Raw genomic sequence first — 25,387 nt, 5'->3', positions numbered from 1 at the left:
CTGTGCCCATTAAAGGCCCAACGAGGTTGTCGGAATCAATGTTATCGCCCCATAAATGTCTGGGGGGATTAATGAGCAGGAACGGCTTGGCTCAGGAGCTGGCGCAGGGAGGGGGCCGTCAGTGAGGAAGTTCCAGTGGTGGTGACTTGGGGGGGGGGAGGGAGGTGGGATTCATAATTGAGAAGGGAGAGGAAAACTCCACAGAGCAGAGAGAGGGTTTTCCTGGCAGGGAGAAGAGGGAAGGAAGAAAACGCCACAACTGGATATGAGGAAGGGCTGGAGCTCAGTGGCAGAACACCTGCTTGGCATGCAGAAGGTCCCAGAATCAACCCCCACTGGCGGCATCTCCAGGTTGGACTGGACAAAGACACACACACACCCCGAGCTGCTGCCAGTCAGTGTGGGCAATACTGAGCTGGATGGGCAGAAGAATCTGACTCTGTCTAAGGCAACTTCCTTTGTTCTCATTTAGATCAGCCCTTGATTCAGAATCACAAGGACTGGAATCGGAGGACTGGGATCATTATTGTTCCTGTTTTTATTATGCATTTGTTTTTATCTTGTGAACTGCCCTGAGGTCTTCAGATGAAGGGCAACATGCAAACGTAATAGATAATAGTAAGAATATCGTGTTATCTTAAAACTGTAGAGTTGGAAAGGGACCCCAAGAGTAATCTAGACTAACCCCTGCGATGCAGGAATCGCAGCTAAGGAATTCCTGCCAAAGAACTCTCACCCTCAGACAGTTCCTCCTGATGTTCAGTCAGAATCTCCTTCCCCGTTGATCCGGATCCTGCTCTCCAAAGCAGGAGAAAACCAGCTGCCTTCTTCTCCACCCGCCCCCCCCCCCAGCCGGCCCTTCCCCACACGGCCATCTCCTTCTCTCGCCCCTCCAGGAAGTCTTGCCGGACGGGAAGCGAGAATCCACGCTCAGCCAGCTGCTCATCAACCCCACCGACCAGGACATCGGACGCGTCTACGTCTGTCGCTGCGCCAACGACGCCATCCCAGCGGGCAAGGAGACCTCCATCAAGCTCAACGTTCACCGTGAGTGGGGGGCGGCCTCGTTCTCAGTGCCCCCAGATATCCCAAGGGGGTACCTGAGGATGCCCAGGGGCCTTGGCACTGATTTGGAGGGCTGATCGGAGAAAAGCAAAGTCCGTGGCCCCCCTGGAAGCAGACCCAAGGTTAAGTGAATAGGCCCCGTTTGCCCATCAACGCCAATAGGTCTCCTTGGAGCAGAAAGCCGCTGGATGCAACTCAAAAGTTGGTTGTGCTGGTGGCAGAGGCTGGCAAAGGGGGGAGATGGATAGTTATGGTAGTTATCTGTATGTTGTGGGTGTTTTGTATCATGTCATATAATATGTGTGTTTAAAATCAATTAATGTTTTTTAATTATTGCTCTTCACACACCCACACCCCACTCAATGTTTTTAGCTGTTTCGGTCTTATCTCTGAGCCGCCTTGCGTCCCTGTCAAAAAAAAAAAGGCAGGATATAAATCAGTATTATAATACAGTCAAACCTCAGATCCCAAATGCCTCCGCTTTGGAATGTTTTGGCTCCCGAACGCTGAAAACCAGGAAGTAAATGCTCCAGTTTACAACCGTTTTTTGGAAGCTGAACTTCCGACACGGCTTTATGTTTGACAACCAAGATTTGACTGTAGTAATAATAATAACAACAATAAATTATTATCCATAATAATATGCTGTAGACCCATGGGACTTATTTTGTTTTCCCCTCCTGGGGAGGGGTCATGGTCACCCAGGTAGAGGGATCTCAGGAACAGATTGGAGTCGTGCTCTTCCCGACTGACTTTGACTTCTGAGAATTGGCCAGGAAGGGGTCTTTGCTGCTTTGCAGGCAAGGGGTGTTGCTCCCCCGCCCCCAAATGCCCTTCCTTCCTTCTGCCCGGCAGACCCCCCCACGGTGACGCTGTCCATTCAGCCCCAGACGGTGCAGGAAGGAGAGCGAGTCACCTTCACCTGCGTGGCCACCGCCAACCCAGAGATCAAAGGCTACAGGTGAGTCAGGGTGAAGGTGGGGGAGACCGCAGGATCAGGCCAAAGGGGGCCCCTCCTGCAGCTTCTGGCAGCTGTTCTTCAGAAGCATCGCTGTCCCCAACTGTGCAGGGCAGAGCACTGCCGCTGTGGCTCCTAGCCATCAGTTTCCCTCTCTTCCTCCATGTATTGGCCCAGTCCTCTTTTTAAAGCCAACCAGGTTGGTGTTCATCATTTAACTATGCCCTGTGTGAAGAAAGACTTATCCCTCCCGAATCTTCCAACATTCAGCTTCATTGGATGCCCAGTGTCCATTTTATCCACTGCCCTTGTGGCAGGGAGTTCCACAGTCTAGCCCTGGGAAACAGGTCCTAGGATGAGGCTGGGTGGGTGGACTAGAGGTTTCAGAAGCCCCCCTGCTTCTTCTGATGCCGCTTTCTCTGCCCTCGCCCCCAGGTGGGCCAAAGGAGGCCTCATCATCGAAGACGCCAAGGAAAGCAGATACGAGACGCAGGTGGACTACACCTTTTTCACGGAGCCCGTCTCGTGTGAAGTGCACAACGACGTGGGGAGCACCAACGTCAGCACCCTGGTGGACGTGCATTGTGAGTGGGGCTGGGGGCGAGGAGGTGGTCTGGAAGGGCTCACCTGGAGAACCTGGCCAGAGGCAAAATGGGAAGAAGGCCCAGGTGCAAATGTCCCCTTGGGACAGACTCCCAGGCAAGCGAGAGGCAGGATCAGAGTTTGGGGTGCATCTCCAGCCAGGGAGGGGGTGGCCTGGGAAGGGTCCCTAATGCAGGAGAGAGAGGTCTGCCCATCTTGAGCCCTGTGACCAGGTAGGTCACTGTTTGACTTCCTGGAGGAGGAGCAGCATTTGGTCATATCCTGGCCAGATACATTTACCAGCCAGTCCTCCTGTGTTCCGCTGCCCGCGATGTCTGCCTTAAGACACACACATTTTAGATGTAGGTATGGCTATCACAGGTTCAGTCAAGCACGAGAGAGAGAGAGAGAGGAGAGCCCTGCCACAGGATCAGGCCCAAAGGGGTCCTGGCGTCCTGTTCTCGCAGGGGCCAGCCAGGTGCCCAGAAGCAGAACAGGCGTGCAAAAGTCCTCCGCAGTTGCCTCGCCTGGTATTCAGAGGTAGACTGTCCTCGGCCATGGAGGTTCTGCTATCCCAAGAGACTTCTTTATGCAGACAGAGCCCAAGGGCCACCCGGTTCGGTCTTCTGAGAGAGATGGGGGCAGATCTCCTGACGCTCTCGTTCTCTCCCCAGTTGCCCCTCGCATCGTGGTGGAGCCCAAGCCCACGACCACCAACATCAGCCTGGATGTGACGCTCACCTGCGTGTGGGCAGGGAACCCGCCCCTCACCCTCACCTGGACCAAGAAGGAATCCAACATGGTCGGTGCCGTTCTCTTCCCTCTCCTCCTGACCCCAACCCACTCTCTTTGGGGTGATCCGGCCCCTGGGTGCCCCTGCCTTGGTGTTTGGGGGGGTCCTTGACAGGGCAGCAAATTAGGCCGGCCGTTGCCATTCCCAGATCGCTCAGAGGAAAACAGGCTTGTGCCTCCCGGACCAGAATGTTTATTTGCTGGGTTATAAATGAGGGAACTGCCTGCGTTTCATCTGCTGTTTCTATCGATCCGTTTGTGTGTGTGTGTGTGTGTGTGTGTGTGTGCTTTTGCAGTGAGTGAATTTGCTTTTGCAGTGTTTCTGCGGTGGTGATTTGTTGGGTATTTTAAACAAATCCCTTCTACCTACTCCTTTTCTTTTCTTTTTTCTAAAAAAGGTGTATTACATACACACTTTTCAGAGTTGTTCTCAAATAGAAATATTCTGGAAATCCGTTCAGGCTAAAATCTCTGATATATTAGGATATCGTATACCATTGGGACCGAAAACATTTCTGCTTATTTTTCTAGCAGACGTTATTCCAAAAAATGGTCAAGAAATAGTGTTTCACCTTATAACTACTGCTAAGATTATAAGAACATTGTTTAGGGGAAGCATATCTCCTGCAAGATCTCAGTGGACTGAGAACATTTGGCCCATAGTAACTATGATTAAGCTTATTACAAAAGAACACATCTAAACCAGCCTAGCAGACTGATGGGGGGAAATGTATTTTTGGTAATGCTTTGGAACAACAAGTTAAATGATAATAATATTCAACCTTATGCTGCTTTCAACCTGCTGAACAGTACTTCTTTATGATCTTTTATCTTGGGTTTCTTATGTTTATTAACAAAATGGTTTTTCTAAAATAAAATAAAATGCTGTTGACGTAACCAGCATCTCACAGGCCCTCACTACAAGTCCTATCATCCCTGGCCCTTGGCTAAGCTGGTTGGGGATGGGGGATGTTGTGGCTCAACATGATCTGGCAACCCAAAGTCGAAACACTCTGAGTTCAGGCTGTGTTGTCTTCCCCAACCTGGTGCCCTCTGTTTGGGGGTGCAACTGCCAACCACCCTGTCACTGATGGGCATTGGAGTCCAGAGCGCCAAGCAGGGGGGGTCTTAATCCAGGCAAGGGGGCCAACAATATAGACCAGTAAATAGATAAAATGGAGAGGGTGAGATCCAGCCAATGAGTCCTGTCTGGGAGCACTTCTGCTTGTATTGTGGAACATCTCCCCTCCTCCTCCTGTGCCCCCAAAATCATTGCAATTCTACGTGCGGACGTTGCCCCCTGGTTGTTTGACCCTTTTTAATAGTCTTTCTCTCCTAGAAAAGATTGCACAGGGTACCCTGTTTAAAGTTTAAAAATCACGCATGACTTTTGCTTGGTATACAAAAGCATATTTACATGGATTTATACATGAGGACGCGGGTGGCGCTGTGGGCTAAAGCCTCAGCGCCTAGGGCTTGCCGATCGAAAGGTCGGCGGTTCGAATCCCCGCGGCGGGGTGCGCTCCCGCTGCTCGGTCCCAGCGCCTGCCCACCTAGCAGTTCGAAAGCACCCCCGGGGGCAAGTAGATAAATAGGTACCGCTTACCAGCGGGAAGGTAAACGGCGTTCCGTGTGCGGCTCTGGCTCGCCAGAGCAGTGTTGTCACGCTGGCCACGTGACCCGGAAGTGTCTGCGGACAGCGCTGGCCCCCGGCCAATAAATGTGAGATGGGCGCACAAACCCCACAGTCTGTCAAGACTGGCCCGTTCGGGCAGGGTTACCTTTACCTTTATACATGAGACTGACTAATATTTACAGACTGATTCTGAGGCACAAAGCAGCATCAAAACAGCCTCTGCTGCTCTCACAGTTAAAGCTCCCTCTCTCGACAGTCGAGAGCGGACCTCACTGAAAACGTGGCTGCCCGGGGTTGGGCCATCGAGGGATCCTGGGCTCCAGCCGTCACCCTTTGCTTGGTATTTAGGATGCACCATCTGCACAGGGGGAGCCCCTAAATCAGGGGTCGGGCATGGGCCAGTTCACGATCCCGCAGATGCTGTGGTGTGCGGGAGAGTGCGCACGCATGCGCAAATGCTATTTCCAGCGCAGAGGAGGTGTGTGCAGCTTCCTGCAGCCAATGGGAAGCCGGCCCGCATTGCAGAAGGCGGTCCTTGCTCTGCTCCGTGCCGGTTTAGCACTGTGCACAGGAGCCGGCCGAGCAGGCGGCGGGGGTCCATGGGTTGGTTAAACAACCCCCCAAGGGCCGCTTGCCCTAAATCAATACAATGGGTGAGGAGGAAGAAGGCTGTTCCACCTGCCAAGCTAGAATCCTTTCGCTGACTAAATGTTTTGCCATAGTGCAACACCAAATTCCTTCCATGGTTTAATATATATGCAAGTACAGATAACCTTCATCATCCATAGCAGGCCATTGCCATTATTGTTTTAAAGCTGTTTTAGCATCCCTGCGTAGGTTATAGGGATCAAATGGACACACCAGCGGCTGTGGAGTCTCCAGACGTTGTTGGGATCCAGTCGCCTCAGGCCCGACCTTCAGGGCTATCTGTTTGGGATGGTGGGGGTTGAAGTCTGGCCACATCTGAAGGGCATCAAATGTCCCCCTCCCCACCCCCAGGATGCGGTGGCGTTGAGGTCCGTGGAGCTTCACGCGAGCGAGAGAGAGAGGAAGACCAAAACAAAGACAGAGAAGGCAGAAGAAAGGTTGTGGGGAAGGGAAGACCAAGACATCCAGACGACGTTATGCTAGCTTGGGTTCAGGGGAAGGGCTAGAGGTCTGCTGGAAAAGGGGAGAGGGAGACGGGTGCAGGATCTCTCCTTCCTCTCTCCCTCACACTTGCATCCCGCTTGCATCCTCAGGTGCTAAGCAACAGCAACCAGCTGTACCTCAAGTCCGTCACACAGGCAGACGCCGGGCTGTACGTCTGCAAGGCCATCGTGCCGCGGATCGGGGTCGGCGAGAGAGAAGTCGCCCTCATCGTCAACGGTGAGTGAGGCCGCGAAGCGCAGAGGCAGCCGCTTCACCTGTTGGACTGCGAGCCTGGCGCGTCTGCTGAGATGGAGGGCGGGTCCCTTCCAACTTTGCAGTTCTGTGGTCCTGAGGGTCACCCGGGCTCTGCCATAGCGCTTGTTCATTTCACAGGGGCTGGCACAAGAGGGGGACATTGGATTGTGCCCTGCCCTGCCCTACACTCATTTCAGGCTCAGAAGTTGCTGATACAGCCTGCCTGCCCTGACTCTTCCCCCTGAAAATATATGAGAGAGAGAGAGAGAGAGAGAGAGAGAGAGAGAGAGAGAGAGAGACCCAGGTTAACAGCAAAAAGTATTAAAGAGACAATGAATAAGACTCTGGGTTCCCTGCAGGGTCTGTTAGCAGTGGGAGCCGATCTAAGGATTTTGAATCATAATCTCTTCCTAATGTCACCGAGCAAAATTTCCTAATCCTTCTCATTAGCGGAGCTTGTTGTTTGAGCTGACTGGGGTCTCCTGCTTTCCTTGGAAAGACAGGTCAGAGCAGAGGGTCGTTGGGGAAACTGAGGCTGGACAAAGGAGGGCTGCCAGTGGAGCCCTGTGGGGAAGCTGTTTCCTTATGCAGTGCATCATCTATGGAACTCCCTGCCACAGGAGGCAGGCATGGCCACCAGCTTGGATGGCTTTAAAAGAGGATTAGGCCAATTCATGGAGGAGGAGAGGGACGGCAGCCAGGACGGCTTGGCTTGGCCTCCACAGTCGTAGGCAGCAGTGCTTCTGAACGTTCATTCCTGGAAGCCACAGAAGGGGAGGAGGCTCTGTGTTCGAATCCTGCCTTTAGGTTTCCCCCTGAGGCATCTGGTGGGCCACTGTAGGAACAAGACGGGGGACCAGCAGGACCTGAACCCAAGAGCAGCAATTCTTCCCACTTGTGATTCTCAGCAGCTGCTGTTATTCGAGGCCTCCCAGCAGCGGAGGGAGCGCACAGCCGCTCTGGCCAGTCGCCCTCCATAGCCCTCTCCTCCTCCATGAATTTATCTTATCCCCCTTTGGAGCCATCCAGGTTGGTGGCCATGGCTGCCTCCATGGCAGGGAGTTCCACAGTTTAACTCTGTGCTGCGTGAGGAAGTCCTTGCTTTTGTCTGGCATTCCCCTTGCCAGATGCCCGTGGGTCCTATGAACCTCCGCTGTGTCTCCCCTTCCTGGCCTTCTCTCTAGACGAAAAGGTTCAAGGGCTCTTCCGCAACAGACACTTTGGGGACGAACGTCTCCCACCAGCCTCTGCCAGCTTGGCCCTTCATGGGAGCTGGGGGCCACAACAGCTGGGGGTGCACCAGCTCAAAAGGGGTGGGGGGAGTGGGGCAGAGGAAGTGTCACTTTTATTCAGTCGCTTGCTGACTATATCTCCCCCAACAGAAGGCCAAACCTTTTCTGCCCTCAGACGTCTTCTTCCTCCCGTTTTTCTCTAGGCCCCCCCATCATCTCCAGCGAGTCGGTCCAATACGCCGTGCGGGGGGACCAGGGCAAGGTGGAGTGCCTCATCGGGAGCACCCCTCTCCCCGACCGGATGGTGAGTCCTTCCTTGGCAGTTGGGCAGATCAGTGCAGGAGGCAAAATCGAGGGCTCAGTGGGCAGAGCTGGAGGCTCTGGGTCTCGAGGTCGTGGGTTTGAGCCCCTGCGTGGCAAGGGGTTGGGCCGGATGACCCCTGGGGACCCCTTCCAACCCTGCCATCCTATGGTTCTCTAAGGCTTGGAGCTGGAAGGAGAAGTTTTTGGAGGCGGGCACCCTGGAGCGCTACACCGTGGAGAGGAGCAACACCGGGAGCGGCGTCCTCTCCACCTTGACCATCAACAACGTGATGGAGAGCGACTTCCAGACCCACTACAACTGCACGGCCTGGAACGGCTTTGGGTCTCGGACGGCCATCATTCAGCTGGAGGAGAAAGGTCAGGGGGGCAGAATCATTAGTCAACTAAAAACACGTATGCACAATTCTGGCCTAAGCAGAAATGCTTTCAGAAGTTGCCCCAATGAGCGCTGTTGAAGGCAGCTGCCTGCTGTCAAGAGGCGGGGAGTTCCACAGGGTGGGTGCTGGCACACGGAAAGAGGGAGTCCTTGCCAGTGCAGGACAGGGATTGCGAGACCCCCATAATGTGCCAGTAAAAGGCAGGTAAATCACAACCGCAGCAACACACGGACAGGCTGGATCTGTCTGGGCAGCATGTCCTCTTCAAGCGAGAGGTAGAAATGAAGAAGAAGAATCTTTCTTTGCTTCAGCCACTGACCATAGCAATAAAATAAAATGTACCAAAGATAGAGGCAAAAACGTCACTATACAAAATACATTCTGGAGGTTTATATCAAGAATCAAATAAAGATCTTATTCTAATTGTCCCTGCTAAATTTTTTAGAAGTGAAGCACCCAAGTTCTAGGGTTGCCATATTTCACAGAGTAAAAACCAGGAGACCCCAAAATTGTCCTGGTGTTGTTTTTTACAAAGACGCCAAAAAACCCTGCGGTTTTTCGATTGACTTGTCTAACGTCCAGGCCAAAGCGTCCCCTTTTGGGAATTTCCTCTGGACGTCAATTCCGCCTTTGAAATCCCAGTCATGTCTAGGAAATTCAGGACGTGTAGCAGCCCTAAAGTTTTCTGCCCTTGACAGAACCACCTTTAAAAGGGGGTTGGACAAATTCATGCAGGAGACGGCTGTCCAGGGCTCCTGGCCCCAAGGGCCCCACTCTGGCCCCACAGGCTTCTGAATGCCAGTGGCTGGAAAATACAGAGTTCCTGCTCTTGAGCTTCAATTCCCGCAGGCATCTAGCTGCTCACCGTGAGAACAGGGAGGCTGGACGAGATGCCACCCCCTTTGGCCTGATCCTGCTGGCCCTTCCTGTGTTCTTCAAGTTCAATTAAAATGAAGGAGGAGTTGGGGGGCAGATCTTTCAGCCCCTGTGCTTGAAGGTGGGGGAGAAAGAGAGAGACCTTTCCCCACCCTCCTGCCTCTCTCCCTTTGCAGAAGTTCTGCCCGTGGGAATCATCGCTGGTGCCACCATCGGAGCTGGCATCCTGGTCATCTTCTGCTTCGTGGCCCTGGCCTGCTTCCTGTACAGACGGCGCAAAGGAAGTGAGTGGGACGCACTGGCAGGGGGAGAGGCAGCAGCAGGAACCAGGAGTGCCGGGGCAAATTCACTGGGGAGGGAGTTCCACAGGTGTCTGGGAGCAGCCACCACCGAGAAGGCCCTGCCTCTCCCGTGTCCCCACCAAGCAGGCCTGGGAGGGTGGCCAGACCGAGAAATGGGCCCCCCTGAAGACCTCAGAGCCTGGGCAGGTTTATATGGGAGGATACGGTCTGAACGTGGGCTGGGCCTAAGCTGTAAAGGGCTTTATAGGTCACAACCAGCAGCTGCAATTCCTGCATTGCAGGGGCTTGCAATTCTACAATTCTATGATCTGGGGGTGGGCGCAGATATTGTCAGGAGCTCAGCCTACACTCGAGTAGGACCCTGTATTCATTCAACTTGTTTTTATTATTGGTTGTTAGCCGCCCTGAGCCTGGCCTTGGCTGGGGAGGGCAGGGTATAAATAAAAAATATTATTATTATTATTATTTATTATTAGAGACACATGCCCGACTGGCATGTTCCCTCCCTCCTGGTCGATCGTTCGGGAGCTTCAAAATCTTTCTTCAGCCCGAACATCACAGCAACCGATGCCAACCGACATCGGAACACTTAGGGATCCGCAGAGTTTGCGCAGTTGTGTAACAGACCTCAGCAACTCAGCATTTTGGCTAATCTACTTTATTTACATATAAACACACACAGAGCACTGCAACGTGGCTCCCTCTCTCTCTAGCATCAGACAGCAAAGAGAAAAGGGACAAAGGACAATAGTCCCAATTCATGGAACACAGTAACACAAACATCCTGTCTCCGTCACTTCCCACATATACTGTATACCGTCATGTGAAAGACAACAATCCCATGACTGCAGTCACCGAGCAGGAATTCTAACAGATATCCCCCACCTTTACCCTGAAAAGAATTGCAACAGGCCTTAAAATAATGGCAGCTATAATTATTTATGTATGCCACAACTGCGGCCCGCGTTTTGCTAGCCCAAAAATGGAAAACGAGCGAGGTCCCAACCAAAGTAGAGTGGCAGCTGAAACTGATGGAATATGCACAGCTTGCAGATTTAACATATAGATTAAGAAAACAAGAAGAACATACATTTAAAGAAGGCTGGGAAATGTTTACTGATTATTTGGGTGAAAATTGTGTACATTTAAAAACACTGGTAACATTAAGATAAATTCAACAGTGTAAACCACGGAAAGAGAAGACAGGAAGTCATTGATTTAAGGTCTAAAGGAATATCTTGAAATGTAAATTAGAAAAATTTAATAAAAACTATATATATATTAAAAACCCACAGCATCTAATTGAGCCCTCTTTCCCCCCCCCCAGGCCGCAAGGACGTGACGTTGCGCAAGCTGGACATCAAGGTGGAGACAGTCAACCGGGAGCCTCTGACGCTGCACACGGACCGCGAGGGGGACACGGCCAGCGTCTCCACGGCAACACGCATCATGAAAGCCATCTACTCGGTGAGGGGCCCTTTCCCGTCTGTGGGCTGTTGCCTCGGGGTGGGGTGTGAGCTCCAGGGGGCGGGAGGAAAGGCTGGTTTGTGGCTAGGAGGGACGGAGAGAGTCCTCCGTCCCCCTGCCCACCGAGGTCCCTGACGTTCTCTTTCCGTCACCCAGCCGTTCAAAGATGACGTGGATCTCAAGCAAGACCTTCGCTGCGACACCATCGATACTCGGGAAGAATATGAGCTGAAGGTAAGACGAGCCTGGGAGACAGAGAACCGAGAAACAGTTGCATAGGAACAGGCTGTAAGAAGAGCCAAAGTGAGCCCATCTAGTCCAGCCTCCTGCCCACACAGCGACCAACCAGATGCCCCCAGTGGGAAGCCCTCTCCTCTCCCGCGGTTTCCACCAACTGGCGTCATCCAGGTGGCCAGCAGCCATGATTAGCCCTCTCCTCCCCCATGAATTTATCTCATCAGCTGGAAAGCGCTGTTAGTTAGAGCCTGGCAATGACAATGCCAAGGAAGAGAGGTTAAAAGAGGGAACGGAATTGAGATTTGAGGCCATATTATGAGGCTTCCTGCCTCTGCTGGCTTTGGAAATGGATAACATTAGAAAATATGGGTGTTTTAGATTTGGAAGGTCATGATAACAGATTGGGTTAGCATGCATATCTGTGGTATGAAAAGGTAAAAGTCCATAAAGGATTTTTAACCCACTCGGTAAGGAAATCAATCTATGGTGTATGGGAGAAATATAAATATTTTATAGATAAGTAGAGAACGTTAAGATATGCAGTGAAAAGGGGCTATTAGTGGACGGAGGAGAAGAAGAAGAATTTGTAGGATTCTTTATGTTTTGATTATATTATTTGTGTGAATGTAAACTAAACTGTAAAATCAATAAAATAAAATAAAGAGGGAGTGGGGAGGTGGGTGCCCGACTAGGGATTTCAGTCACGTGCCAACCACGACGCCCTCCAACCACTGCACGGCGCTGCCTCCCAGTCAGTTCCTTGGCTTGACTCTCCCTGCTCTCCCCTCTTTCGTTTCCAGGACCCGACCAACGGCTACTACAACGTCCGCGCCCACGAGGACCGCCCGTCTTCGCGCACAGTGCTCTACGGCGACTACCGCAACCCCGGCCCCTCCCGCTACGAGGCGCGGCCCTCGTCCTGCCTCTCCCACTCCAGTGGCTACGCCCAGCTCAGCACCTACAGCCGGGGACCGGCCTCGGAGTACAGCGCTGAGCCCGTCCCGGGCCCCGCTGCGGGCGCCTCCACGGCCGAGACGGCCAGCCAGCTCTCCTACGAGAACTACGGGGGCCACGGGGCCTTCCCCCCCAGCGCTGGCTATGCCACCTACCGCCTGGGCTACACCCAGCCCCCTCCGCCCGCCCTGGACCGAGCCCCCTACGACACCTACGACCCCCTGGGCAAATACACCACGGCCACCCGCTTCTCCTACACCTCCCCGGACTACGGGCATCGATTCCAGCAGCGGATGCAGACTCACGTCTGAAAGCAGCCGGGACTGGGGAGGGCAGGCGGAAGGTACCTCACGACTCCCCCTGATATTCAGGGGCTCTTCCCCGCCCCCCAAAACCCGGCCCCCTTCGCCCCCCCCTCCTGCAGGCTGGACTCGCAGACCTCCCCCCGACCTCTGACGAGGGCGATACCCGGGGGTCCGTCTTTCAAAATCCCCGAGCTTCCTTCCGCCGTTTCTCAGAAATATTTTTCTTCCTCATCGCATGAAACACTGCTGTGATGGGGAGAGGGGGGCCCTTTCCGAGTCATGGGGGGCTGCAAGGGTGTCGAGCGAAAAAGGGGGGCATCTTGTGAGACTGGACCCTCCTCTCTGCCTGAGGCAGCCCCTTAGTCTTGCGGTGGACACCTGCAAGGAGGTGGAAGGTTGGAAATGACCAAACCAGCGGGGGGGGGCAGTGTGGCTGTGCTGGTGTTTGGCTTGGCCCCAAACAAGGATCTGGGGGTACGCGGGGAGCCGTGCGTTGCAGTCGGAGGGGGGTTCTCATCCTAATGAGTGCAAGACAGAGAGAGGCTGATTTCTATGTCATGTGGACTAGCGACTTGATTACCAAATGGGGTCCCCAGCTCTTCTTCTGTTCTGCGCTTGGTGCAACGACACCTCCTCTGTCAAAGCAGGTGGAAACACCCTTCTTTGTCACAGAGAGCCATGCAAACAGGCCTCTCTGGCGGCACACACTTTCACATCTCCCCACACCAGTGCAACGCAGCCCCACGTCCCTTGGGGTGTGAGTTGATCGAGGTCTGGGGCTAACGTTTCACCCGCCCGAAAACATCGAGAGAGCCTTGTCCTGCCCACCTTGAGGCCGTGACTGAGCTCCTTGCAGAATTTCATAGACTCGCAGAATTGTAGGGTTGAAAGGGCCCCCCAAGGATCATCTAGTCCACCCCGCTGCCATGTGGGAGTTGATTTGGTACGCCAAAGGATCCTGCCTGGGGTCCTTTGCCTCTTCACCCTCACCACCAAATCCAGAGGCCTGGAGGAGAGAATGGGATGAGTTCCATTGTGATGCTCGTCTCACCTGCTTCCAAGACTTTATCCCTCCTCGCCCCACAGTTGGGGGGGTGGGTGCTGGGGGGGAGGGGGCTCTTAGGGGAGAAACCTCCCGAGGGAAAAGGCCCAGGAGCTCTCCTGGGTCCCGTCCCTGTGACCTCTGGCTGTCTTGCTCAAACACCCCCTCCCACCTGGCTTCCATTCTCTCCAGGCTCATTTCCTGGCCATGAGGACCAGCAGCTTAAGAGGTTTAGGTAGAAAAATCAGAACACCAGCCAAGACTCTCAGGAAGCTGAAGCCCACGGAGGGTGGGAGTCTCTCTTCCCGCCTCGCCCCTACGAGGGCAGGACACACCCCTGAATCATTCCCTGGAGGAGGGGGCTCTTTTAGGGGCTGCCCCCCGTCCACCCCCTGCTCCTGCTCCCTGCCAGCCTCCCCTCCTTGCCAGCCACACGCTTTCTCCCTGGCACTTTGAAGGGGGGAAACGGATTCGCTGGCTGTGGGTGGTTGGAGGGTTTTTTAACTGTGGGGTGGAGGGAGAGTCGCGCTGAGAGATGGGGCAGCTCAAGTGTCCCGGCTGGAAATCGCCAGGCTGGAAGGGACCGCGAGGGTCATCTAGTCCAACCCCCTGCATTCCAGGAATCCCTGCTCAGGCCTCCCTGACAGGGCCCCCCACCTCTGCTTAAACACCTCCAAGGAAGGAGCGTCCGTCCCAAGGAACCTTTTCCTGTGTCCAGCAGACGTCTCCCCCCTCCCATCGCCCTCTCCCTACTTTGCACATTCCAAAAAGGGGGCTCTGCCTCCCCTTTCTTTGCCACTCCTTGCCACCCAAAGGATCCACCTGCCTCCCACCCTCTGCTTCTTCCTCCCATCCCTTGACCGCCAATCTTCTGCACTTCCAACGCAGACGGTTGGGTTAAACTTATTTCTCTCTTTATGCCATTTTGGGTTTTTTGACATTTGTGCGTCTTCCCTCCCTCTTCTCTTTCATCTTCTTCTCCTCTTCAAGGAAACCCGCTCCCCCACTTTTTAAATTTTTGTGCCTTAAAAAATCTGAGCTTGATTTGGCCACTAAGAACAGCCTTAGGCATCCTTTGGGGCGACACCCCTGCCAGCCCCGAGATGGTACAGCCGTGTGGCACTGGGGCTGATGGGAGTTGGAGTCCCACAGCGCCCGGTGGGCCCCACATTGGGGAGGCTGACCTAAAGCACTGAGCAGAGTCTCCACCAGCGGAGTCTGGGGTGGGGGAGGCAGGGGGTGGTAGATGCAAAGTTCCAGGTGGGGGGCTTCTCCATCCAGCAGTTTTGCAGGAAGCAAAGAACTTCGGCTTCTTGCGTGTTCCAAACGCCCCACAATTTTATCCTCCCTTTTTGCTCTCCCCTCCCCTCTTCTTGGCATGGTCCATCTCTCAGGTGAGCAAACAGGGCCCAGAGATGCACAACTGGACTCCCTGCGGACCTACAAAGTGAGATTCTCACTTACTCCCGCCTTTGCATGCTACATTTCCAGCTGCAAGATGAAAACAGGTTTCTTTGGCAGCGGGTGCCCTCTGCACATGACCTTGAAGCCCCTGGGCATAAGAATGTGCCCACACAGAGCACCATCTTGTGGTTGCCTCCAGCAACTGCAACTCTGCCTGGTCAGGGAGCAGAAGGAGGCAGTGGGCGTTCTGGCACCCTTCACCTGCCAAGGTTCGATTCCTGCTCTTGGATTTGTCTTTATCGCTTTTTCCTCCCCGGCAGAGAGGCTGGGAAGAGGGGTCGGGGGTCTCTCATCAGGCAACATATTTGATTTACAAGGTCCCTTAGGCTGCTTTTTCAAGTGGTATTTTCAAAGTATTTTCTCCTCTTTTTTGTAAGGAAAAGGAGCTGCCTGACCCGTCAGCCGTGAGCTCCCTTCCTTTCGAGGAAGCAGCTTGGTTGGTGCAATACTGCATGTGGCCACAGTGAGGTGCTCACCCACCCCTTTGAATGAAGTCTCTTTGTGATGGATATTTACACACATCACACTCTTCTTTGCTCCAGGAGAAGCTTAGATGAATTGCAAAAAATGGAGAGATCTTTGAGGGGAGAAGGGAAATGTCTCCTTCCAAAGCCTCTTCCTCTCGCACTTCCTGATCTTAGACTCCAGTCACCCTGGTCCCCCCCCCCTCTCTCTCTCTCAATCATGGAGTCATAGACTCACGTCACGGCAGAGTTGCAATGCCAGAATCGCAGCTGAGGATCACCCAACGCCCTCTGCTCAAAATCCTCCAGCGAAGGAGAGGCCACCACCTTCCAAGGTGACAAATGGCTCTTACTGTCAGAAAATTATCCCTAATTTTTAGTCAAAATCATCTTTCTCGTCATTGGAATCCATGGGTTGTGGTCCTGCCCCCTGGAGTACCAGCAAACAAGCTTGCTCCGCCTTCAGTGGGGCAGCCCTCCAGACCCTGGAAGAGGGCTCTCATATCACCCTCAGTCTTCTCTTCTCCAGGCTAAGCAGACCCAACTCCATCACCCGTTCCTCGCAAGGCTGAGTTCCCAGAGCCTGATCCTCGCAGTCTCCCTCCTGCGCCCGTCTTCCAGTTGCCCATATCCTCCTTAAACTGAGGTGCCCAGAACTGGGCATGGGACTCCATGTGGGGTCTGACCAAGGCAGAACAGAACGGGACGATTCCTTCCCTAGATCTGGACACTAGACTTACTGTGGATGCAGCATCGAATTGCATTCCCCTTTTTTGCTGCTGCGTCACACGGTTGACTCATGTTTAGCTGGTGATCTGCTAAGACCCCCTAGATCCTTTTCACACAGGCACCGGATCTATCCACTGAGTAGGCAGAACCACAAAATGTGGGGAGCGCTATCTCCATGAGGTTTCGGGGCTCAGCGTCATTTGCTGCCCAAGAGCACAAGACACCCCCCCCCTTGAGACAGTCGGGAAATCCAGCAATAATCACTCCAAAGCGTTTGAGCGGGGATGCGCTCTGAGGTCAGAGCTGACAGCACTGGTTGTTCCGTATGGGATTCCCCCGGCCAGGCTGCCTTTGGGTACGCAGGGAGAATGTGTGTGTGTGTGTGTGTGTCTGGGTGGGGGGAGTTACTATGTCTCCCCCCCCCCAGCTCATTTCTGTGTTAATTCCACCCCCCTGCTGGAGACATATATCTGTGAATCTTTTTCACTCCTCCCTCTCCCTCTACACCGACCTTCCTTTTTTTAAAAAATGGTTTTTTTCTCATTCTTAAAAAAATATTATGTACTATATTTTTAGTCTTAAACACAATATATTATATATATTTAATTTTTTATATATATAAAGTTAAATGTTAAAAAAAAAAGTTGAGCTGGAGACCCCTGTGATCATTTCAGGGAGGGCGGAGGGAGGGCAGCATGTTGCATTTCTCTTGCATTTATTGCTTTTCATCCCCCCCTTTCCTCCTCCAAGGAGCTGAAGGTGCTGCGCATGGCTCTTCCCCTCCTCAGAGCAACCCTGCCAGGTGGGTGAGACTGAGAGCCAGAGACTGGCCTTCAAGGCTGCACCCAGTGAGCTTCATGGCCGAGTGAGGATTCGAACCCAGATCTCTTCCAAGGCCTAGTCCAACAAGCTAGCCCCAATGCCATGAGTTGCAGGGGGACGGGTTTTCCTTTGGGAATCCAGTTTCAGGCCAGGATCTGGAATGGATTCTCCAGCCTGGGTGAAGTGTTCTTCCAACCCGTTGCAAGGCTGAACCCCAGCACTCTGGATCCAAGGAGCCTGGGGTGGATCCATTGTAATCTTGCAGCTGCTGAGTCTAGGGGGGATGCTCTCCACAGGTCCTGGCATTGTGGACCCCTGATGCGTCTTGTGGCCGCGGCCATGGAAGAGAAGTTCATTGCTAACCAACTTGACTCACCAGATCTTACAGGAGGACTGGTTGGCGCAGATGACTGAGAATTCACCTGTCCAAATCTTGCAGTGTAGTTTCTGTGAAACACACGTGCATATTTTTAAGCATTCTTTTTTATTGCTTTTTTACAAAAATAGCACTGCACCACCCTCTTTCCTTTCTTCGGGCATCAACAAGGAAAGAATATGTCCAGATTCAGAGAGGAGAGGCCTATCAAAGGCTCCCAGCCAGGATGGCTCTGCCTTGTCAGCTGGAGGGGAGAGGAATTGTTGAGCTCAGATCCTGTTTGCAGGTTTCCTATAACGGGCATCTGGTTGGCCTGATCCAGCAACAAGGCTCTCCATCTGTTCCGATGGAGCCTCCAGGTCCAGAAGCAGTCTATCTTGATTCCTAGGTTCTTGAGGGCATTTGGCCTCTGTGAGAAGAGGAGGCTGGATGGACCAGCAGCAGCCAGGTTCTTCCGCAGAGCACCGGCAGATCTTCCAAGCCGGCGAGGCTGAATGATTTCATCTCCGTACAGAGGCAAGTTTGCCTGCCCGGCTTTTATTACCCAAGAGCCGAGTCATTTGCTTCCCTGCTCTCGGGACCCTTTACTGGGCTCCGTGGATGGGCAGGGGCGAGGTAGAGGGAGGTGGGAAGGTGCGCCGCGGAGCTGATCCGAAGGAGGCAGAAAAATAGATGCGAGCGGCTGAAAGAGGAATAGCTGCTGATGGGGATGGGGGCGGTGATGGGATGCTTCAGAAAGGAGCCTTAATGCAAGGAGGGAGGGAGCGAAAGGGGGCTCCCGGCAAGGGATGGAGAGAGAGGACCCCTGAAGGAGAAGAGGGGAAGCAGAGAGAGAGGGGGGGGGAGCTTATTGGGAAACAAGGAGGAGATAGAAGGATGCGCAGAGGCTCCGACGGATGGATCGTGGAGCTGAGGATATTGGATTTATATCAGGCCTTTGGAAGACAAATGGACCAAATGACTTTTTATTTCATCGCAAAGGATGGCGACGAGAAGAGAATTAATGGAGGGAGGGAAAGAGGCAGCGGAGGCCTCGCGACCAGGGAAACAGAGGCGGGAAAGCCAGAGGCAAAGGCGCCCAGGCCAGCTCCTGTCCAAGTCACGGGGGGAAAGGTCTCGGGTCCCCCAGGTGTGGCGGGACTCAACTCCCATCTGCATCATCCCTGACCGCTCCTCATGGGGGCTGCTGGGAGCTTCTCAAGGGCGCCACGTTGGCAACCTCAGCCCCGAAGTTTCTGGGCAAAAGCCAGGTTTTGCGGGGCTCAATGGATAGACCATGGGGCTTTGTGGAAATGGAGGGGTTGCTGTCTCAGAGGCGCTTCCAAGAGGTCTAGAAGAATGAATTGAGACCTCCAAGAGGACTGGGAGCATGGAAGTGGCTTTTTCGATGTGCGTGTTTTGCTTGAGTATAAAGTTGCAAAATTCATGGGCGGCAGGCTGGGGTGTTAAGAAAGGGGCTTCTGAAAAAAAGTCCCTTCTACAACCCATAACATACATGAACGAAAATCCACAAGACAAACCACAGGCTCTTCCCCCGACCCAGCCCCCCCCCCGCCCATTCAGAGCCTATTGTTTTACTCCTGTTGAATTCCTCCATCAGTGCGTACGCAAAGGAATCATTCACAGTTCTGTCACGGCCAGGGCAGCCCGGGCAGTGTGTCGGACTAGGTCGCCGGGGAGAGGCCAGGGTTCAAATCCACCACCACCCCCCTCGGCCCTGAAGTTCTCAGAGGTGCCCTTAGGGGCCTCTCCGCCTAATCTGCTTCACGGGGTGGTTGTGAGGCTTCAATGAGGGCGAGGAAGCGCCACGAGGCGCGTCACTTTGAGCTCCTTGGAGGAAAGGTGAGAGGGAAATGCAATAAAATGAAGTAGTAAATGATTGGGAGGGGAGTTCTTTTTGGAGCCACGACTCTGCCCAAATCGGGGCAGCTCGCCGACTCCCCCGCCCCGCAGGGCTTTGCGCCTCTTTTTGCGCCCCTGCCCTCTCTCTCTCTCTCTGGTCCGGGGAAGAGTGGCGAGAGGAAGGGAGGCCTTTTCTGCGCCTCCGGCCCCCGAGACAAGCGATGCCCGCTCCCTCCCCCCGACGGAGAGCAGCCCCCTCTTTTCCGCGCCAGGTGGCGGGCGTATTCCGGGAGGCAGAGATGTATTCAAATTTATTCCAGGATGAAAGGGGCTGGCGCTCGCGGCTGTTCAGGAATCGCTCGGCGCGCTGCTCTCGCCTCCTCGCTGATGTTCCCCCGCAGACTTCGACAGGGCTACAAGCCATTAGAAGCCGGGGAGGGGGCTCTCTTTTGATTCCCCACTTTTTAATACATTTTTTTAAAAGAAGAGCTTCGCTTTCAACGTATTTTTGTCCTGCCTTGATTTGACAGGCCGCCTGGGGAGCGTGTAGGATGAAACGGGGAACATCTGTGAGGTCTGGTTCAGAGGCGGGGGGGAGACAAGGAGCCGCCAGGCGAGGAGCCTGACTCCCGGGTAAAGCAGGGCTGTCTTCACCGGCTGGCAGCAGCAGCAGCAGCTCTCCGGGGGTGCAGGTGGTGGCCAGGGCGGGGCAGCTCCTTCGTGGCCCCACCTGGAGAGCGCGCATGGATCCACCTGCGGAACTCCTTTCCGCAGGAGGCAGCAAGGGCCACCAGCCTGGGCGGCTTTAAGAGAGGATCGCGCAGATTCAGGGAGCGGGAGAAGGCTATTGACGCATCCTAGTGGCCCCGATGCTCTTCCAGGGTCGGAGGCAGGAAGGCTTACAAAGGCGCAAGAGGAGAGGGGCTTCTGGGGCGGGTTTTCCCTGAAGGGCGTCTGGGCGCCCGTGGTGAGAACAGGAGGCCGCACCAGATGGGCCCCTCGTGGCCTCATCCACCTGGGTCTTCATTTGTTCTTATGACTGAACCCGGGACCTTCTGCGTGCAAAGTGGCTGCGTTGCACGGCAGTCCCATTCAAATGAAGAAAGATTCCAGTCCTCATGATTTCTGAATGAAGCGCTGGTTTAGCCAGGAACCGATGAAACCGCCTTCAGCAGAGTCAAACCCTTTGCCCATCCAGCTCCGCCCTGTCTAGACTCGAGATGACCATCAGCGGTTCTCTAGGTTTTCATGCAGGAGGGAGCCGTTCCTCGTCCCTGGAGAAGCTGTCAGGGAATGAAGCTGGGAGATACTGCCTACGGGGCGGAAGAGTGAGGACCCATCTACCCCAGCTTCCTGTTCTCACCGCGGCCAAAAAGCCCCCTAGGAATCGAGATAGACTGCCTCTGGACTTGGAGGCTCTTCAAGACCCTCGTGGATCAGGCCAGTGGCCCACCTAGCGCAGCCTCCTCCTCTTCTCACAGGGGCCAGCCAGAAGCCTGACTCCTTGGGAAATCCACAGGCAGGAGCCGCGTGGCTCTCCCCACGTGAAATGGCCAGGAACTGGTGTCATTCAGAAGCCCATTGCCGCAATGTACACTCAGCCGCAATGGCTACTGGCCTTTGAAATACCCATCGAGGAGGACGCAGGGCTGGTGTTGCACCTCTGAAAAGGCTTTGCAAAATCTGCAAGAGTTCATCCCAGACCAAGCATGTAATCCTGCCCGTGTCTACTCAGAAACTAGCCTGCCTTGATTTCAACGAGGTTTACACCCAGGTAAATCACGGGTAGTGAGAGGCAGTGAGAGATTTGACTTTCTTGGGTTCCATGATCACTGCAGATGGTGACAGCAGTCACGAAATTAAGAGACGCCTGCTTCTTGGGAGAAAAGCGATGGCAAACCTAGACAGCATCTTAAAGAGCAGAGACATCACCTTGCCAACAAAGGTCCGTATCGTTAAAGCTCTGGTTTTCCCAGTAGTGATGTATGGAAGTGAGAGCTGGACCATAAAGAAGGCTGATCGCCAAAGAATGGATGCTTTTGAATTCTGGTGCTGGAGGAGACTCTTGAGGGTCCCATGGACTGCAAGAAGAGCAAACACATCCATTCTGAAGGAAATCAGCCCTGAGTGCTCCCTGGAAGGACAGATCCTGAAGCTGAGGCTCCAAGACTTTGGCCACCTCATGAGAAGAGAAGACTCCCTGGAAAAGACCCTGATGTTGGGAAGGATGGAGGGCGCAAGGAGAAGGGGACGACGGAGGACGAGATGGTGGGACAGTGTTCTCCAAGGGACCAGCATGAGTTTGACCAAACTGCGGGAGGCAGTGGAAGACAGGAGTGCCTGGCATGCTCTGGTCCAGGGGGTCACGAAGAGGCGGACACGACTAAACAACAAATCCCGGGTAGAGCAGTGGCTGCAATTTGATGCCCTCTTTCATAAGAACCTGAGAAGAGCCTGGCTGCTGAATCAGGCCCAGGAAGGCCAGTCTAGTCCGGCCTCCTGCTCTCCCAGGGGCCAAGCAGATGCCCATTACAGGAAGCCCAGAAGAAGAATTCATAGAGGTGGTTGCTTATTTTGGGGGGAAAGATTCCCTTCCCGAGCATGTGCATCTCCAACCACCCCATCATTCTCGCTTCGGTCCCAAAATACGACCCCATTTGCCAGCCGCTCCCAATTCCACAGAAATTGCCTTTAAACAAATTGGCTATATTAAGTTCGAGTTTATCCAGCCTGTGATAAAACGGGAGCTTGTGACTCAACGCGCCGGCGAGGGCGAGAGAGGGGCGGGAAGAGAAGCCCTCGGACAAATGACGAGGTGTTCTGGAAATGATTCACCGGAGGCTGAATAATTTCGGGTGGTTATTTGTTTCACCGCGAAGACTACTGTGGGTAAGGGCGGCGTCTCTCCCACGTCCTGCCGAACTCGCACATCGCGTGCCAGAAGATTCCTCCGGTGATCTCTCCAGACTCCTCTCCCCCCATTTCTTTGGAGGAAAGGAAACCTGCAACGGCACATTTTCTGCTGAAGCGAGAGGAGCCATAAACATCTGCATTCCTGCATCGCATCATTTTTATGGGAGGAGTAAAATCTACTTAGCAAACAACACAGATTAAGCCTCGCTTCGCGCTCCCGCTCTCTCACCCTCCCACCTCAAGGGGGATTTTTATTTTTTTGTGCTCTCCATCCCTAGTGTCATAATTATGCGTGCCGGGGAGAGGAGATGATCTGTAATTACAGAGGGAGGAAGAGAGAGGGAGAGAAATCGCTGCTCAACTGGGGGGTCCCTGCACTTTTAGAAAGAAAGAAAGAGGGCGAAAAAGAGGCGAGTGAGTCAAACAGCATTTGCATAAATCTGCATCTTGCCTCCTTCTACCTGCAAGGAGAGGGAAAGGAAGAATCGTGTTCCTTAAGGGGTGGGGAAGGGTCGCATGTGGCCCTCCAGCCCTCTCTGTCCGGCCCTTTGAACCCTCCTCAGCCACGCCCCCTCAGACCACGCCCCTCGCCAGTCCGGCTTCCCAGCTGCGTTGAGTGCTTTGGCTCTGATATTGCCCCCTGGTGGCCTGCTGGGAAGACACACTGCTGGGGGGGCGGGGATTGGCCTAAAGGTAAAGGGACCCCTGACCATTAGGTTCAGTCGTGACCAACTCTGGGGTTGTGGCGCTCATCTGGCTTTACTGGCCGAGGGAGCCAGCGTACAGCTTCCGGGTCATGTGGCCAGCAGGACTAAGCCGCTTCTGGCGAACTAGAGCAGCGCACGGAAAGGCCATTTACCTTTCCCCCGGAGCAGTACCTACCGTTATTTATCTGCTTGCACTATGATGTAAAATATGCATTCGTTGCTCCACCCACTTTTGCCTCTGGCCCCGCCTATCTCTGCCATGCAGCTCCCGGAAGATTGGGGGTGGATTTCAGCCCCCAAACCGAAAAACATCCTTCACCCTTGCTGTAAGCCAGGCATCCCCAAACTCGGCCCTCCAGATGTTTTGGGACTATAACTCCCATCATCCCTAGCTAACAGGACCAGTGGTCAGGGATGATGGGAGTTGTAGTCCCAAAACATCTGGCGGGCCGAGTTTGGGGATGCCTGCTGTAAGCTGTTGGCATGCATGGCTTCTCCAGGGCTTGGACTGAAGTGGGGAAGCTGAGGCTCAGTTCACACGGCAGTTTATCTCGACTTCCTGACCTTCTCCTGTGAATTTCCGCATTGTATCTGAGCTTCTGCACGACGCGAAAGCTGCTTCTGGAAATGCAGCGGAATCCAGAGCAAGTTTAGCTCTCGTTTCCCTGTTATTTGCAAGCGCGTGTTTTTTTCTTCTTCTTCTTCCTGGAAGCAAATTACATGAACTTGCACTAGGTTCTGCTATATTTCCAGAAGCGGCTTTTATGAAAGCTCAAATATAATGTGGAAGTTAGCACTCAGGGAAACCAGAACAAGGTGCCGCGTGAGTGCAGCCTAGCAATGGAGGAGGCACATTTTCTAGAATCATGTGGCTTAGACCTGGAAAGGACCATACCAGAATCACGTGGCAAGGACCTTCTTGGGCTGTTTCACTACAGATGATGGGAGGCACGTGGGGCGGTGGGAAGGTCAAATTTTCGAATGCCTCTCATTTTGTTTGTTCATTTTTAAAAAGCAAAACCCTCTTCTCCCCGCATGTAGACACCTAGTGCATCCATGGGAAAGCCCCCAGTGGCCTGGCTTGCTTTCTCCCTGCAAGGAGCCTCCTCCTTTGCATTCTGGAGCAGAGTCTCGTCCCTCGGAGGCCTCTGATATACAGCGCTCATTCTTTCCACTGCCAGCGCTTTTATCGCCTGCTCACTTGAGAGAGTGGATGCTTTATTTTCCGAGCGGAGCCCTCGCTGATCGGTAACAAAAATAAAATATAACACACACACATATATAAAGAAGTGGGTTTTCTTGCAAAATCTCACAGTCACCTTTGCGGGGGGGGCAGGTGTAAAATGCAGGCATTGGGAAGCTAAAGCTTGATTAAGTTACACGACTGGCCGAGTAATAGATCTAATGCAGGTGGAAAGAGGCTTAGTGCTCATCCCCTCCCCATTGCAAACAGAAATGCCTAAGACGGAGGCCACCAGTCCAAGCAGTGTTTGGCCAGTTCAGCGCCTCAGATGCTTTGCAGGGCCTGGGGTGTCATGGCCCCACCAGCCAGTGGCAACTGGCGTGTCTGCCTGGGACCTGGGAGAGACCAGGGTTCGAATCCTCCGCTCAGCCATGAAGCTCACTGGGTGACCTTGGGCCGGTCATACTGACATATAAACAGAAGGAGAGTCTGCTGGATCAGGCCAGTGGGTCACCTCCTCCTGCATTCTGTTCTCACAGTGGCCAACCGGATCCCTGCGTGAAACTTGCAAGCGGGACCGGGAGCAAGACCAATTCTCCCCTCCTGCAGTTTCCAGGGATTCAGAAGCCTGGCAGACTCCAACCGACTTGGCTGGCTTTAAAATAAGATTTGAGACTGCTTCTGAATGGCCCCCGGAGGAGACAGGGCTCTTGGGCTCAGGTCCTGCTCCGGGTGTCTCTTTAGGCCCGGGCATGGGGAGGGAACAGGCTGCTGGGCTAGTTGGCCCCCTCTTGGTCTGCTCCAGCAGCCAGGCTCCCCTTAGGTTCTCAGCTGCCCCGCCAAGCTCAGCCAGCGCCCATCTGCTTGAATAAAATATTGGAGGAGGGAGGCAAGCCCTGCAGCACACAATCAATCACAAGGCACGGTGTGCACACACCATTTGAATGGCAATGCCTCTCCATTCCCAGCCCCCTCAAATATTTCGCTGGGGGGGGGGCAAAGTCCAAGGGGTAGCGTGGCTGTCTCAGTGTTGCCCCTTTAAGAGCTTAGCAGGGAGGAGCATGCAGATGAAACTGGAATTACTTGGCTCCACCCGTCCTTAGCTCTGGCTGCAGCTACTCTTGCCCTCTTTGCAGTTCCTGGGCCCAGATCAGGGTGAGCTCTCCTGGGCCAGCCACCTGGAGTCTTGAAATCAGCTCTCCAGTAGGCATTGTGGCTGGCAGCCCTTGAGGCTGGGAAGGAGGAAAGGGAAGTTAATGGAGGCCGCCAGGCCACCTCTGGCAGGTGGAGAGAAGAAAGGATTTAGTCACACAGAGTTGTGTGGAACTCCCTGCCACAAGAGGCAGTGATGG

At 53.8% G+C, this 25,387-nt stretch overlaps 1 protein-coding gene and 1 long non-coding RNA gene across 2 annotated transcripts in view; one reads left to right on the top strand and one right to left on the bottom strand.

Moving 5' to 3' along the window:
- Window positions 1-16,838, top strand: part of KIRREL1 (kirre like nephrin family adhesion molecule 1) — a 107,641-nt gene extending 90,803 nt beyond the window's left edge. Inside the window, exons 5-15 of the mRNA XM_082202153.1 lie at window positions 897-1,047; window positions 1,921-2,026; window positions 2,459-2,607; window positions 3,280-3,407; window positions 6,275-6,401; window positions 7,855-7,955; window positions 8,134-8,332; window positions 9,405-9,512; window positions 10,858-10,997; window positions 11,154-11,231; window positions 12,035-16,838. Of these exons, the coding sequence (XP_082058279.1) occupies window positions 897-1,047; window positions 1,921-2,026; window positions 2,459-2,607; window positions 3,280-3,407; window positions 6,275-6,401; window positions 7,855-7,955; window positions 8,134-8,332; window positions 9,405-9,512; window positions 10,858-10,997; window positions 11,154-11,231; window positions 12,035-12,499 (1,752 nt within the window). The 3' untranslated portion in view covers window positions 12,500-16,838. The remainder of the gene's footprint in view (window positions 1-896; window positions 1,048-1,920; window positions 2,027-2,458; window positions 2,608-3,279; window positions 3,408-6,274; window positions 6,402-7,854; window positions 7,956-8,133; window positions 8,333-9,404; window positions 9,513-10,857; window positions 10,998-11,153; window positions 11,232-12,034) is intronic.
- Window positions 1-25,387, bottom strand: part of LOC309520733 — a 274,646-nt gene that overhangs the window by 188,289 nt on the left and 60,970 nt on the right. The gene's annotated exons all lie outside the window — the stretch shown is intronic.

The sequence above is a fragment of the Podarcis vaucheri genome (genome assembly GCF_965113315.1).
Source record: "Podarcis vaucheri genome assembly, chromosome: 16".
Classification (NCBI taxonomy): Eukaryota; Metazoa; Chordata; class Lepidosauria; order Squamata; family Lacertidae; genus Podarcis; species Podarcis vaucheri.
Note: the sequence above shows the minus strand (reverse complement) of the source record. Positions and strands in the feature narration are given on the sequence as shown.